The sequence below is a fragment of the Balaenoptera musculus genome, chromosome 5 (genome assembly GCF_009873245.2).
Source record: "Balaenoptera musculus isolate JJ_BM4_2016_0621 chromosome 5, mBalMus1.pri.v3, whole genome shotgun sequence".
NCBI lineage: Eukaryota > Metazoa > Chordata > Mammalia > Artiodactyla > Balaenopteridae > Balaenoptera > Balaenoptera musculus.
In genome coordinates, this window is record NC_045789.1 from 32,161,381 (window position 1) to 32,178,721 (window position 17,341).

The window sequence follows — 17,341 nt, forward strand, 5'->3', positions numbered from 1 at the left end:
GCCTGCATGCCGCATGCCACAACTAAAACGGCCCGCATGCTGCAAATAAAAAGATCCCGCGTGCTGCAACTAAGACCTGGTGCAGTCAAATAAATAAATATTAAAAAAAAAGAAAGAAAGAAAGAAAAGAAGGAAGAACTCAAAAAAAACTTGTTTCCTTACTGTATAGCACAGAGAACTATATTCAGTATCCTATGATGAACCATAATGGAAAAGAATATTAAAAAAAGAATGCATATATATGTATAACTGAAACACTTTGCTGTACAGCAGAAATTAACACAACATTATAAATCAACCATATTTCAATTAAAAAAAAATAACAAACTAGTTTTCCAAATGAAGGATCCAGTAAAAGAGCAAACCAAATCCAAAGCAAGCAGAAGGAAAGAAACAATAAATATTAGAGTGAAAATCCAATGAAAGGAAAAAAATAGAAACACAACAGAGAAAAAACAATGAAGTGAAAAGTCAGTTCTTTGAAAAGATCAACAAAACTGACAAACTGTTAGCAAGACTGACGAAGGGAAAAAAATGATACAAACTACCAAAAATCAGGGACGAATGAGGTAATACCGCTACCCACCTTAGAGACATTAAAATGATTATAAAGCATACAATGAACAACTTTATACAAATAAATTAGACAACTTAGATCAAATGGCCAAATGCCTAGAAAGACAAAAACTACTGAAACTGATGCAAGAAAAAAATCGAGAATCTGAATAAACCTATAACAAGTAAAAAATTGTTTTAGTAATTTAATATCTTCCCCCCCACACACACACATAAAGTGTCCTGACAGCTTCAGTGGTGAATCCAATTAAACATTTAAAGAAGGAATAATAGCAATCTCTCACAAGGTCTTTCAGAAAATAGGGGAAGAGGTAACACTTTGCTCTGTCTCATTCTATGAGACCAATATAAATCCTGATATTAAAATCATACAAAGATATCATGAGAAAACTACAACCCAATATTCCTCATGAATATAGATGAAAAAGTCCTAAAAAATAATAATTTCTCAACAAAATATACAGTACAGATCAAAAGAATTTATATCATCCAAGGGTGATACACTCATGGAATGCAAGGTTGGTTTAACATCCAAAAGCCAATTAATGTAATATATCATATTTCACTTTTTGTTTCTTGTTTGGAAAACTTTTCCCTATTCCAAGATCACACAGAATTCCTCCTGTATTATCTTCTAAAAGTTTATAATTTTGCCTTTTGTTTGTTTTTTTATTCATTCATTCACTTTTTACTTTATTTTTAAAGCTTTAATATATTTTAATTTTTGTTTATGGTATAAGGTTACAACTTAATTTTTTTCCATATTAATATCTGTTATGGGTTGAATGGTATTCCCCCAAATTCATATGTTGAAATCCTTAACTTCCCAGTAACTCAGAATGTGACCTTATTTGGAAATAGGGCCATTACATATGTAATTACTTATGTTAAGATGAGGTCATACTGGAGTAGAGTGGGTCCCTAATCCAATATAACTGATGTCCTTATAAAAAGGGAAAATTTGGACACAGAGATGGACACACATAGAGGGAGGATGATGTGAACAGACGTAAGGAGAGCACCGCTAAATACAAGCCAGCAAGAGGCCTGGAACCAATTCTTCCCTCACAACCCTCAAAAGAAACCAACCCTGCCGAACTTTGATTCCAGACTTCTAGCCTCCCAGGACTGTGAGACAATATATTCCTGTTGTTTAAGCCACCCAGTTTGTGGTACTTTGTTATGGCAGCCCTAGGAAACCAACACAATTACTATTTATCTTGGCATCTAAATTGAGAAGTCCTTCCTTTCCCCACAGATCTGTAATACCAACTTTATGATAGATGAAGTTTCTTTATATGTCCTGGTCTGTTTCTGGGTTCTCTGTTCACTTTGATTAGTCTCTTTCTCCTAATTTCCCTAATTACTACAGCTTTAAAATAATTCATGATATATAGTAAAGCAAGTCCCTCTGAAATCTGTTCTTGTTCTCAGAAAGGGTTGTGGTTATAATTGGCCCTTTACCCTTTGCAATCAGTTTTTTATATTCCAACAAAACGAAACAAACCTACTGGGACCTGGATTGGTTTTCATATTACATTTATAAACAAATTTGGGGAGAATTAATAATCTATCAATACAGTACATCTTTTTATTCCCACTTATTTAGGTGGCCATTCAGAACTAGAATTTTCACAGTAAATGATATACAGAACTAAAAGCAAACCAAACAATAATAATTTTAGCTTTTTAAAATTATTCATACATATCTGCCCCCATTCCCCAGGGCTTTAGATCCAGCCACTGCAGGGAGTGGGGAGGTGGAGGGAAGGATACGCCCATAGTTGAGAATAATTATCACCAACTATACCACCATGACTTTTTACATTCTTGGCCATATGTGTAAAATGAAATGTGTAAAATGTGTAAAATGAAAAGGCAATTGGAAAAGGAACAGTATGAAAAAAGCATGTTAGCTTCTGGCATTTGTATTCCAAAAAACAAAAACAAAAAAGTTGCTTAGTCAGCTCTCTTAAGAAACAGGGTTTTGAATCCCATTTCTTCAGAAAATGGAAACAAGGATATGAATACAGGTCAAAAAAGTGCAACCCCTTTCAAACCTCAAGCAAACCTTTCAACCTTACAGTGTTTCTAAACACTGTAATTTAGAACATAATATGCTATTACAATAATCTAATTGCTATATCACTACAAATTCAGCCATCTCAAACTGCAGGTCTTGCTATATGTACATCTATAGCACTTTTTCATCAGGGAAAAGAGAGTCTTAGTCTCATCACTTAAGAATTGTAAATTTTCCATTCAAAGGAAAAAGAAAAGACTGACCTAGTTCATGCACATATATAAAATCTATGAAGATTTACGCTGAAGAGATTTAAATTTTAGCAATAGATAGGAAAAGACGAGGTTGGTGGTGAAATAAAATTTGAAATTTTTATGTTTCTCGTAGACCACAATATAAAAAAATCACTTTTAATCTGTCCATATATTATCTGGAAAGAAGATAACACACTCATTTAATTTTTCTTTATCTTCTCAAGCAAGTGACAACCCATGTCACCTTTATGAAACAGTAGGAAAGAGAGAAGCTACAGAAGATACACAAAAGCAAAGGTGATTCTAACTGGTAACCTCAGGACAGTTCATTAATAGGAGCCTTCCTTTACTAAATTCATGCCACCTCTCAGCCCTGAGCAGCTTTCTACTTCAACAGCCTAAGTTATCAAAAAGGAAGGAACCTCCAAAGAGTAGAGGTATTGTCTGCCTGTTTCACTGAGTCTAACGGTGCTGGTACATAGATAGGCAACTCAGTAAGTACCTGTTAGATGAACAAATTACTTTCATTATTATTATAACTTGAATAAATTACACATCCTGCAGCAAAAACAAAATGCTCCACTTCACCAACTTTTACAAACTTTTACAAATAATATTACTGCTGAGGGTATGATTTTCTTTGTCTCTTATTCAACTTAAAACTCAAAGGTTGTAAGAGGCAGTATAATATAGGTCCATAACATCGACCTTATATCATGAGATAATGATGAGCAGTCTGAATTCACACATTTTCATACTATTTGGAAGTATGAGAGCCTGTTTCTCATTTATATTTCTGAAGCAGTATTTGGAATAACTTTTTTTCTGGTCTAGGAAGTATTAAATAAAACAGGCCAATCTCTTGGATGTAGTTAAGACTGCTTTGGTTTTACCCTGATTCCAACTCGTCAGAACAAAGAAAATTTAATTTATATACCTGAAAGAATAATCAGACCTATGAAAGTTTTTCTTTCTAAAATACACAGGATATTATCTTCTGTATATAAATTCAACACTTAAGGCCAACTCACAAATCCTTATTTACATCTTCACTGCCTGCAGAAAGCTTAGGGAGTAAAATAGTTACAGATAAGGTAGCACTTACAGTCCTCTAACACAAAGAAAATGTAGCGTTACTGTCCACCATCAAAATCATGCTCCTAAAAATATTCTATTCCCTTGAAATAATACTTGGGCAACCAAATACTTAAAAAAGACATGCTGGGTATCTTAAAATGAGTATGTCAGTTCATTAAATCTATGATCCCCTGCTACCAATGGAGTACCGTACAATCTGTTATTATTCACTGTCCTATAGATCATCTGTTCTTGGTGCTGGTTTGTTCCAGGAAGAGAGACAGCTGCAACACTATATCCCTGTTCAACCTGAGGACCATCTGACTTTAATTGTAACACACAGCTTGATGTGGCTCTGGCTATGAGAAGCCAAAGTATCGTCTGTAATAATCTGGAAAAGCAGAAACCTGCCAACAGAGGGCTGAAAACAGGGACTTGTGCTGTCCGGCTGCCTGACGGGCTTCAGGAAATATGATTAATGAGCAAAGGTATAATGATATCAGGAACCCGATTAGCACCGCAAAAAGGTCACAGATCAAAGTAGTATGCATTTCATGAGCTACAATCATTGCATAAAATCTGTGGACTTGACGAGGTAAACCAAAAAGAGGAGGGTGATAAAACCCTTATGTGATAACAGGCTAACCTACATAAAATACCATACTAATAATTTAGTCACTTACAGAAAGTTAACAGGAAAATTTAAACCGAATCAATATGAACTGCACCATAGGAAAGCTTTGTTCGTCATAGGTGTATAATAAATATTTTTCAATGAATGAATGAGTTATTAAATTCTTTCCTAAAGGCACATGTAAGTAAAATCAAGTATTTTCCTAATTATGAGTTAAAATTATCAGAGATGTAAATATTTGACTGTAAAATGTTTGCATTTAACTTGCAGTAAATTTTTATGAGTTCTGTTAAGAATATAAGCTTATTCAGAAGCTAAACTATGAAGACATCTGTAAAACTCAGAGAAAGAGGAATCACTGGGACAAATGTTTAATAACTCAATAATAAGTTACATTAAATGTGCAGTTAGTATTATAAAATACTACTGTTTAACATTTCATAGTCATACATAAGTTTAGAGCATGAGCAGGCAAAACCAAAATCTTATTGGAAAACAATTTGGTAAGTTGCCACCTTCTTTTCCTTGGTGCCCTTGTGAGACTTGTTCCAAATAGACCTGGCTCTTCTGAAGAGAGGGTACTGAAAGTAGGGATGGGGGTACTATCAGGAGAGTGGCTTATGTTACTTTATACAGTCACATTTTCTTAATTGTCAAAATATTGTTGAAGAGCTTTAAATATAACTTACTCAAATGTTTCTGCCTTAGACCTCTTTTAAAGCAAACACATTAACAAATTTCTTTGTATTTTTAACAATACTTAAATATGGTAATGATTAATAGAGAGTTGGTTCCCTTGAGACTTAAAAGTATAAATTGAGAAAAAATGCTTCAATAATAAAATGATCAGAACATGGTTTTAATTTTTTAAAAAATATATTCCTCAAGAATGGGGATGATTATTTATACCTTTCAAATATTATATAAATATTATTTTACATCTACCTAATAGCAAAAACATTTATTCACAATGGTGATTCAGCCTGTCATACACTGTCGCCCCACAGTAAGCCCTCAGGCACTGCAGCCACCCCCAACGGTGCACCCCCGGGGACTCAGGAGGGAAAGAACAGGATACTGGCCCCAGACAGCTAAGGTGTATATCAAAGGAATGACTTCAAAGAGCCCAGATTCTTGCATCTTCCCATACACAGAGAAGCACTAAATTCATTAATTTCAGATACCTGGTTTTCCTTAATTAACAGCAATCTTTTGATGTTCCAACTACCTGGGCTTGAAGTACTTAGAAAGTCCACTGAATAAAACATAATTCTCAAAAAAAAAAAAAAAATGGTGATTCAGAAGGAACCATTAAAAAGGAAAAGACAAGCCACAAACTAGGAGGAAAATATCTGCAAAACATATGTTGGACAAAGGATTTTTATGGAGGATATATAAAGATGTCTTACAACTAAATAATAAAAAGACATACAACCCAATTAAAAAACAGGCAAAAGATTTGAATAGATAGCTCACCAAAGAACATATTAAGAGTAGGAAATAAGCCTGTGAAAAGATGGTCAACATCATTAGTCATTAGGGAAATACAAATTAAAATCACAATGAATCATTGGAAGAGCTAAAATAAAGATTGACAATACCAAGTCTTTGCAAGGATATGGCAAATTGAAACTTCACATACTGTTGGTGGGAATGCAAAATGGTAAATATATTCTTATCGTATGACTCAGCAATTAAACTCCTAGGAGTCTATCCAAGAGAAATGAAAACAGATATCCACCCTAAGACATATGCAAACATTCTTAAGAGCCTTGTTTACTGGTAAATAAACAAAAGGTGTTATATCTATACAATGGAATACTATGCAGCAACACAAAGAAATTACTCATATATGCACAATATGGAGATCTCAAGAACATCATGCTAAGTGAAAGAGTCAGGTACAAAAAGACTACATACGGCAGGATTCCATCTATATAAAATTTCTAGAAAAAGCAAAACTAAAGAGACAGAATCAGCGGTTGCCTGGGACCACGACTGGGAGCAAACAGATACAAGGAAACTTTTTGGAGTGAGGTAAGCCGATTGTGCTGATGGTTACATAACTGTATACATTTATTAAAACTCATTGAATCGAGCACTTTTAAAAAGGTGGATTTTACGGTATGTAATTATACCTCAATAAATGTGTTTTAAAAGCACAGAAAATTACTGAAAGCAAATAACAAAAAAAACCCCAAAAAACTGCAGAATGACTAGACCTCCTATTGACATCTACATACCCCTGGAGATTAAAAAAAAAAAAAAAAATGCACGACCATAGATAACTGTCACATTTAAAAGTTTGACATCTCCTTTAACATCTTTCAGAGCTAACCTTTGTCCTGGGCTCTCATTTTAATTACAGTTAACTTAAAAAACTTGAAAAATACATGCAGTAAACCAAAATGCAACATGTACCTTAAGACTGTGATAGAATAATGTTAGGTGCTATTGCCTGAAGGCCTCCTGTAAGCCAGAGAAAATTCTAGGCATTTTACATACATAATTACAGTTTTACACAAATAATTTTCAAATTACAATGAGGAAATCAAGGCTCAGAAAGGTTAAATTGCCTAAGGTCCCATAACCAGCAATCTGAGTTATCCACGATTAGGAAAACTGGTCTAACTTCAAAGCCTATGCTCTTTCCACTCCCACTGCACTGCTTCCAGTATACGTAAAATATGAATTTTCAGTAATAATGGGATTACAATTAGGATCTAGAATACTGTACAGGATTAAAATATAATTGTTGGTTGAAAAGGTAAGCATACCAAGAAAACTAAAATGAAATAATTTTCCTTGTTTTAGTGCAAATTAAAAATACAATGCAATTTAGGTTTCATTTTTATTTTATTTATTTACTTATTTATTAAATAAATTTATTTATTTGTTTGTTTTATTTTTTAATTTTTTGGCTGTTGGGTCTTTGTTGCTGTGCACGGGCTTCTCTCTAGTTGCGGCGAGTGGGGGCTACTCTTCGTTGTGGTGCGAGGGCTTCTCATTGTCATGGCTTCTCTTGTTGCGGAGCACGGGCTCTAGGTGTGCAGGCTTCAGCAGTTGTGGTACTTGGGCTCAGTAGCTGTGGCACTCGGGCTCAGTAGTTGTGGCTCGTGGACCCTAGAGCGCAGGCTAAGTAGTCGTGGCGCATGGCTTAGTTGCTCTGCAGCATGTGGGATCTTCCCAGGCCAGGGATCGAACCCGTGTTCCCTGCATTGTCAGGTGGATTCTTAACCACTGTGCCACCAGGGAAGCCCCAGGTTTCATTTTTAATATGAAATATGAAGTATGATAAAGAAACTACTTTAAAAAACTGAGAATAAAGCTCCCTGATTCCAAGCATTTATGAAAGTTAAAGGTAAAAAGGTAAAGTCATATTATTTTTTCATAAAGTAATCCAGAACCCATACAACAGAGGACATTAAAGAGTCCACGGGAGAGGATTCTGAGGAGTTGTTTGTAAGCACAATGATTATTGCACTTTTCAGTTTTTAAGTTTTCATATTCTAAATATTAGATGAAGATTTCCTTCAAAAGACAGATACAGCACATAATTTGAAAATCTTGTTTCTATTATCAAAATGTACAATGGCCTTCCAACCTGAACACAGAATTATGTTCTTCTCCTAGTACAAGAAACTCATATTTGAAAAAGCATAGAATTCTACAAGAAATTCACTTATAATCTTGAATCATCATGTTCATATAAAAGTAACCTAAATTCTGCATAAAAGAATAAAAGACACCATTATACCTTTCATGTCAATAAGATTTTATAAAGTATATATGGAGATTCATGAACTATTACATCACTTTCAGTTATCCCTATCAACTACAGTTTTGCCCAGAAGAGCAAGGGTTAATGATTATACCAACACATGAAAGATACTTTGAGAAAAGGCTCATGACAGACAGAGTAGATGATTACTATCTTACCAATCTGTTTATGCGAACAAATTCTTCTGAGGTTTTGGCCCAAGGAGGAAGTTCAACATCAGACACTACTGTCCCATCATCCATCACTCCAAGATTATAATTATTGAAGTTGACAAACATCTCAGGGAGATAATAAAATTCAGGGATCAACTCCTATACAAAAATAAAAGACAATGTCATATTATAAATTGTAGAATACTGACTAGGTATTCATAAAAGGGCTGATCATTTCCTATTGTGCAGAAGAACAAAATAAACATAGGAAAATTTTTTTCTCTTTTCATATCATAGCCCTATCACAAAGTTCTATTAAGGTAGACAGATCCCATCCAACCAAATTTAAATAACACCTTACTGGGTGGTCACATGCTTTCCTTTAGGACAAGTCTTACAAACTCAAGACTCTTATATACCAACATTTGAGTAATATTTGAGGTTTGACAACATATAAACAGAGTTTAACATGCTGTAATAACAACAACAGCTTAAACTAGATTTTTTTGAGGTATATGGAATTTTTGCCAGAAAAAAACCAAAATCTTTATAAGCATTAAAATGCTTTGGTCCATCACCAACCAGGAAGATATTCATTGCATTTGGCCATGGTGTAACAGTATGTTTCGCTCACATTTCAAAACATTCAAGTTTAGTTTTAAGGTACTAACTCTTATAAAAGATCAAAATTTATAATCAGTCTAGAAAATGACCTGCATGAGAAACTAAGTAATATAAACATGACTTTAATAAGGACATTTAAAATACGCTTTAACAGGATACTTAATAAGCAGAAAAATGCAGCCAGTTAGGTTTTTGTGTACAATAAGCCCCATGTATAACTATTTCAGAGGTCCTATAGATCAGACTTGAAATCCAGTCTTGACATGGGTCAGTGACTCAGTGGTCTTTCAGATACCCCCTCAGGGCCAGCTATGGCAGGCCCGGCTTTCCAAATGGTTGAGTGAAATAGGGAGGTCATCAGATTTTGGACAAGGTCAGTATGAACTCACTAGAGCAAAGAAAAAAAATTCAGCAGGAATTAAGCTATTATCACCTCCATCATCCATGTGAAATGTTCCTTGACTTTGAATCGTACATCCTTTGTTTACAATCACAATAATTAACTAAGCAGAGTAGAAATGAGCTTGTCCTCCAAATGCCTGACAACCACCTGATCATTGACTTGCAAAACATTTAAACTGAACAAAATTAATTTTTTTAAAAGGAAGATCCTGTTAAGTTTAACATAAGTTTAATTTAATAAGTTTAATTAAGTTTAACCATAAATGAAATGATGCAATGTTCATACAACAATTTTAAGAATCTCTTCTCCAAAATGATGCATATAAGTCTAATTGACAAAAGACATATTTTATGCAACAAAAAGCTATATTCAATTTGTTTTAGTTAAATAACTTACTGCATGAGATGAGTCAAGTACTAAAATAAACTCTTAATAAACATCACATTTAATCTTCACAACAACTTATCACACTTAATCTTCACAACAACTTTACAGGGTAAGGTATCATCTCTATTTAAAAAATTAACTAAGGCTCAAAGAAGTTAAGTAATATGCCCAAGGTTATGCAGCTGATTTATGATAAATTTGGAACTTAGATCAAGATTTCTTTAACTCTAAAGCCTGTGTCCATAATCATCAAAAAAGCATGGGTTCTATTACATAATATATACAGTGCTAAACATTTAAAATATGTTTTTAACATATATTCTAAGCAATTTTTTTAAAAAAGTAAACAAAACCTTTTCATTCTTCCACCATAAGAAAACAACTGGTTCTCCTGAAAAAAATATTTTATTTATATATGTATATATGTATATATACTACACATATAGGAAGAATTTTTTAAATATGCTATAATTATTATTTACCCGTATATAAATATGGCACTTTATAACTATCAATTTGCTGAAGTATGCATTCAATAAATTCCAACTTTGAGAAAATTTCCCAAAATGTCTTACTTTCACTCCATATTACTTGTGCTAGTAAAGAGGAATGTTACTATTGCCAAGTCTTGTTCTACAATAGTAATGGAGGACCATGCCTTCCTTGTGTATTCAAAATCAAACGCAGCATTTTGGTTTAATTAATTACTTATTCTTTAAATTTCAATAATACCTGCCCACCCGTACCCTCACCCTAATGCTCTCACAATTAGAGGATGTTGTCCTTCTTCTGCCTGTTATACTCATTATGCTTCTATATAATTCTCCTAGGAATCAAAACAATTATAATGGCTGAATTTTAGATGCTAGGTTTCTCCCAAGTTTTGGGAGATCAGTCATCTGCATTATAAATCAGAGATATATATTGCATAGTAAAAATATGCAAAAAATATACTCTTTCTTGAGACCATGCCTAGACAGCAGATGAAGACCCAACACAGCCATAAATAAATAAATAAATAAATATATTAATTAATAAATAAATAAATTCAATTAACAGAAATATATTTTGTTCGTGGCCTACTTTATTTAAACACATAAATTTATTATGAATTTATTTTATTTTAATATTGACAGCTTACTCTAAATATAAATTCAGTTAATTTAACTCAAAATTAATGGAGCAAAATTACACATAAAATAAACAAGAAATTTGTAATAAAAGATACAAAGAAAGCAATTTTTAAATCTTACTGGACCATGTTAAACATTCAGTTGCATAATTTCTGTAATGCTGGGAGGGAGGTAATAATTCATCAATTTCCATAATTACCACAGATTTTATTTGCAATTTCCTATTAAAGATAGATACCCTATAATTTTGTAGAGTGGACACTATAAAAATATTTCAAAATTAAGATTTTAAACTTTATTAATTAAAAATTAAGCTTAATATTTCACTTGAAATTTATCGAGATAGGAATTTTATGTTTTGCTTCTTTATTTTTTACCTCCCAACCTCCCACCCCATACACTTCTCCAATTTCAAGAGAGTTGTCAGGCATTTCCAGAACATTTGCAAGGTCCAGAGCAGAGACCTCCTGAAGACATCCTCTTTTTCTGTCCTTTGTGAAAGTCTAAGCAAATGGGAGATTATGTAAAACGTCTAGGAGAAGCAGTGTCAAAGGTTAATATTTTTAAAAAGACAGAAACCAAAGAAGAGTTTTTCCTCTAGGGAACCAAGTTTCTCAAAATCTGTAGTCAGCTTTCTTTAGCCTGAGGGCAAGGGGAGGGGATGAAGAGGTTAGGCTGGAACCTAGGGGATGGTAAGTGGTCATCAAGGTCCCTACTTGTCCACATAGTGCCTCTGTATGAATTAGAAAAAAGCAATCCTTCTGGGTTAATTCAGCCCCAAGAGAACTCAGTTTGGTAAGTGCAGTACAGGTTGGATTTTTGCTTCTCCTTTCCTTCAGTCAAGCACCCTTACATAGAGAACAATTTGCCCACCTCTACACAATGGCTTCATGATGGTACACTTACAGAAGACAGTCCCTTGGCACCAGGGCTTTTGGCATCAGCAAATATTTCTTAACTCAAGCTTAGATAATCAGCAGAGCTGCCAGCTTCTAAAAGACCATGTGTCCTAGACAATGAAGATATTACTAGTGAACAAGATGAACTGAAGATGTGAGAGCCAATTTTCTAGGTACCACATAAGCCTGGATCTCATTCAAGCCCTGGGAAAAGGAGGTCTCTGCCCTACCCATCTAATGACTGTGAAAGAACTTCCTACTAGCATAATATAAAGAAGATTTGAATTCAAATTAGGACATTTCTTATATACTTGAGTTGGTGGTTATGAATTTATACATACAGTTGACATGTGAACAACACTGGGGTTAGGGTGCCTACTCTCTACTCAGTCAAAAATCTGAGTGTTATTTATAGTTGGCACTCCTTATCTGCAGTTCCTCTGTATCCCACATGGGTGGTTCCAAATCCATGGATTCAACCAACATTGGACAGGGTACTATTACAGTATTTACTATTTAAAAAAATCCACACATAAGTGGACCTGTGCAGTTCAAAACCATGTTGTTCAAGAGTCAACTGTATTTCAGTGATAAAAAGTTACCAATATACTCACTGACAGTTATTTCTAGGAGACAAAATGGTAGAGAGAATTCAGTATGAGCAGTACAAAACTTTTTAAAGTTCCCATTATTTAATTGATTATTTGATATAAGCTTTAGGTAGGTATGAAGAGTGATAAAACATATCATAATCACAAAAAGCATTTATTTCATTTTTACTCTGCAAAGAACTGTGTTAGGATCTGGGATATGGAGACATGAGTGCCACTTCCCCTCTACAGATCAGATCACAGATCTAACAGTGAAAGGATACATTTTTTAGGAGGAAATTGGTTGTAGGCACAAATAGTACTCTAGAAATTCAAAAGAGAAAAGGATGTCTAAAAGTTCAGGTGGTCAGAGAAAGCTTTAGGGAGAAGAACATAATACATTGTACTTCCCTAATATAACACTCATCAAACTGTATTGCTCCCTCTAAATTGATGGCTCCAGGAGATAAAGGACTTTAAGTATCTTGTTCACTGCTACACCTCCAAAGCCTAGACATAGTGAGTGACACATGTTAGATATTCAGTAAAAATCTGTTGAATGAATGATTGAAGAATGGTACTTAAAGTCAAAGATAAATATTAGCAGAGGGGAAAGACAAGAACAGTCCTGACAAGGGGAATATCTTAAGAAGAGGTACAGAGATGGAAACTTGCATATATCATGTGTTTCCAGTGATCAATGAAGAACTATTTAGTTGGTTTAGAGAGGACTATATACATGGAGTAGGAGATAATTTAAAGTAGGACAAATGTTCCCAATAAATTAACACTGAAGAGAAAGATTACAAAGAATCTAATATAGTATAAAGGACATCATCAAATAAGGACAATTAAGTAAAGGAGTGAGTACATATACTTAAACCATATTACAATCTCATTGGAAGGAAATCTGCATAAGTAAATCAGTTGATGGGAGTTGAATACCCTCTTAACATAAAATAAACATACTGAACTCAACTGAGGTACACCAACATGTAACCAAAAAGATAAATAAGTATATATACTGCCTGAATTTTACTATGGATGATAGTGACATTCAAGTTATAAGTAGAATTCCGTCTTAATCCTAAAAGCATCTTTCTAAGAACTATGCCTTGATATAACACCAAATATTATAGTTCAGAATTATCTCCTTTGACAGATGAAATTTAGTGATAGAGTCAAAGATTATGTCTTTCTAATACTTCTAATGTACATTTACAAAGTGAAGTATGTTTTATATTCATCAGAACAGAACATTCAGCTCTGGATAAAAAACACATGTTCAGCAATTCTTTAAAACATCAGTGGAAAATAGTAAGTAAACAACACTGACAGAGGACAGAGATATTTACAATTCACATTTTCTTCTGACTTGCTGACAATAATTTTAATCACTATCACTTAATTAGGCCATCAGGTCTTAGAGGTAAGTAACATGGTCAAAATGTAGTGTATCATCTCCTAAAATAAAAAATTTCAAAGGTTCAACCAGAGGTTATACCACAGTTCAGGATAAGCCCATTGCTTTGATCACAAATCCCAAGGCTTTCATGGCATAATGACAAGGATTGGTTGTGACCACACATATGCTTTAGTTTTCTTTTCTAAGGTATGATCCCCATTGATATGAATGGCCTCTGCAGCAAGGCTGTATGATTCACCTTCTAATAGTCACCAATTCTATCCATTGAGTTAAAACCATCACTTCAACAATACCTGGGTAATCATGCCAAATACTAGTCTATTAATTCAAAGAAACAAGATAATAAAACCTGAAATAAAAACCAAGATGCTACTTCAGAACTAAAGTTAAATTTTTATTTTATTTTTACTAAAATATGAAATCCTGACAAGTCAAACATAAGCACAATAGCAAGGTAACTAATTTAATGTATACTGTTTTGGGGATACTGATGGTAAAAAAAGATGTGAAAGCGAAATTTTAGCTTTTTACATTGGAAAAACTATATTTTATGAAGGAAAAAATCCAAAGTGAACTTTCTTAATGAACAAAAAAAGAGTTGATGAACAATATATATTTTTAAAAAGTGCATGTTCTGATACATATTAACTTGCAAGTATTTATTTTGTTAGCCCATAAATGAGAAAATCTTTTAGAAAGTTATTAGAGTTGAACTGAACCTATAAGTCATTTTAAATGGACTGCATATCTGAAAGTATTCAAATTGATATTTAGTTTCTCCTTATCGAGTAGATAAAACGCTATTTTCTTCCTTTAGTAAAAGAAATGTTAACAGCAATTTTTAAATTGGAGAAGAAAAAATAATCTATAATGCTTCCAGACAGATCAAATATATACTGTATGGTTTTAGATATTAAACTTGCATTTTAAATTCAAAATAAAGAAAAATCATGGATTACAAATGAACAAATAGATAATCTATCTCAATCTAATACAGTAAAGAGAATAACTGGGTTTGCATCTTGTCTATTCAACTTACTGGTCACGTGCTTTTAATTTAATTTTTCTGGCCCTTACTTACCTCAGTCGCCTCTTCTAAAACACAGGGTTGTTGTGTGGCTAATGAGATAATACAGAATTCTACATGCACAAAAGATGTTACTACTACCACTACTATTATTATTATCATTAATGTGGCCCCTGATAACAAACCCAAATTAGAGACTCAACTTGTCTGATTCTTGAAGTCAACAGGTAATTCACTGATTGTGGCCATTCTTAAAAGCTTTTAACATAATCCTAAGGGAATTTAATAAAATTTACTTGTAAAAGTAAATATGACCACAAAAATATTTGAGACTTAATACTTCCTACTGAATAGCTATCACATTTAAAACAAATTTATTTATTTTTTTATTAGCAGTGACAGTACAGTTCAACATGCCTCACTTTATGATGAATACTCTCAATACTCTATAGTTCTCTCCTGCTTTCAACACATATTTTTCACTTCTAAATTTGGACTGGACATCTTCGCTGAACCTTTTGCTGTTCCAGACTCCTATCTTAAAGGAAATTGTAATTTGGGGAGAGATAATGGACATTAATAATACAAATAATGGGTAAGCTGTGACTGCCAGAAGAGAAGACATAAATAAAATGCCCACCTTAAATCTTTTCTGGAACAATTTGTATAATACATGAGTATGGAGGAGAACAGTTAATATCAGTATTTATAAATATATTAATGAACAGTCTACATTTTTACACTGAACAAAAATATCATAAGATCACCAGGTCAAAAAACAAACTACAGCTGACCTGTGTACATTTTTATAATTCGGGTAGATAGGAACATTTTCTAAGTGCTTTAAAAATTGTTTTTTCCTGCCCACTATGTAAGTAGCATAAGAAGAAAAATATTCAGTTTTTCAAGTAATTTTTCTCGAAGAACACACGAAAAAGAAATGGTTCACTGTAGACATAAAGAGCACAAAGTTCAAAGCTAAAAAAAAATAGTACATGGGTGCATCATTTAACCTATTGATGCATGAAGAAGAAAAGTGTTAAAAAGGGTTAAATTAACAAATCTGTAAGTTATGTATAAAAACAAGGATGAACACATATATAGTTCAGTTAGAGTATGAGTGTTCTACATTGTTAAGAGAGCGGTAAGACAGCTTGAGCTGACTCTAATGTGGTTGTGAGTGTGTGTGTGGCGGGGGGTGGAAGAGGGACTGACCAAAAAAATAAAAGAAAGAGAGAGAGAGAGGGAGAGGAAGAGAGAAGGAAGAAAAAAGAGGGGGAGAGAGAAAGACAGGGAGAATGAAGAGAGATAAAGAGGAGGGAAGGAGGTAAAGAGGAAGGAAAGAAGGGAGGGATATGCCAGAAATGTGCAAAGTATGGATAGAAAAGGGTAAGATTTTAATTTTACTTTCTTTTAGCATTTTAAAAATTCTGAATTATTTAAAAGTTTGTTTGAAAATAGGAAGAATGAAGAAAATAAAACTATCAAATCATCCTAATTTAAGCTTTTTCTCTTAACAAATACATCAAGAAATAAATGTCCAGCAATTAGGTTCTACTAACTGTAGCTAAACATTTTCTTATAAATGGCTCTAAAGCTGATGCTATCAGCATCTGTGGAATGTATTATGGTAGAAGACATGCTGAAAGAGGAAAAAAGAAACCTAACTTATCTTCAGATCACAGCCCCTGGGATTTCTGAGGTAGTGGAGGGCAAGTCAAAGGTCTCATGTTTAACAAATCTCACAAGACACAAATAGAACTATTCTCTGATCATCTCCATTTTGTATTATTACTTCTAACAAACAGGTATACACTTAATACCTTTAAGGGTTAATTTTTAAAGCTAAAACTAATTCTTGTAATATTACTGATAGTCATTTATTTTAAAAATATTATTTAGTAAATTCTTAGGATTTAATTGTACTCTATTTACTTAATTTTAAGTATGGAATATGCTGTACTGACCCTCCTGATTTCATAATAAAATTTTATATTCATCACTAATGATACACAATAAATTATAAGATAGATTTTTAAATTGAATATCCAAGATACAATCAGTGACAGGATGTCCATATGGACTTCTTTTGTAAAGCTATAACAGTAAAAACCCAATGTGCTTAATTGTAAAAATGTAGAAAATTAGAGCATTAACCACTCTTAGTCAGCAGATGACATTCAGCCACCAGTTCTCTTGTGGAGAGATAAGCCCCCTTCCTAAAATACGAGATGTTAGTAGCCCCATTGGAGCACCTACCCATTGGAGTTTGCTGTGCCCTTCTGGCTGAAATGGCCTTACACTCTCCTCTTTCTCCTCAGACTACCTCTCTGTTTTTCCCAGGCTTTTTCACTG

At 33.4% G+C, this 17,341-nt stretch overlaps 1 protein-coding gene across 4 annotated transcripts in view; it reads right to left on the minus strand.

Annotated features, from left to right (window-relative positions):
- The window catches only part of LRBA (LPS responsive beige-like anchor protein), a 745,100-nt gene that overhangs the window by 143,288 nt on the left and 584,471 nt on the right, over positions 1-17,341 (minus strand). For all 4 annotated transcript variants that reach the window (XM_036852028.1, XM_036852030.1, XM_036852029.1 and 1 more), the window contains exon 47: positions 8,504-8,656. In XM_036852028.1, coding sequence (XP_036707923.1) covers positions 8,504-8,656 — 153 coding nt within the window. The remainder of the gene's footprint in view (positions 1-8,503; positions 8,657-17,341) is intronic.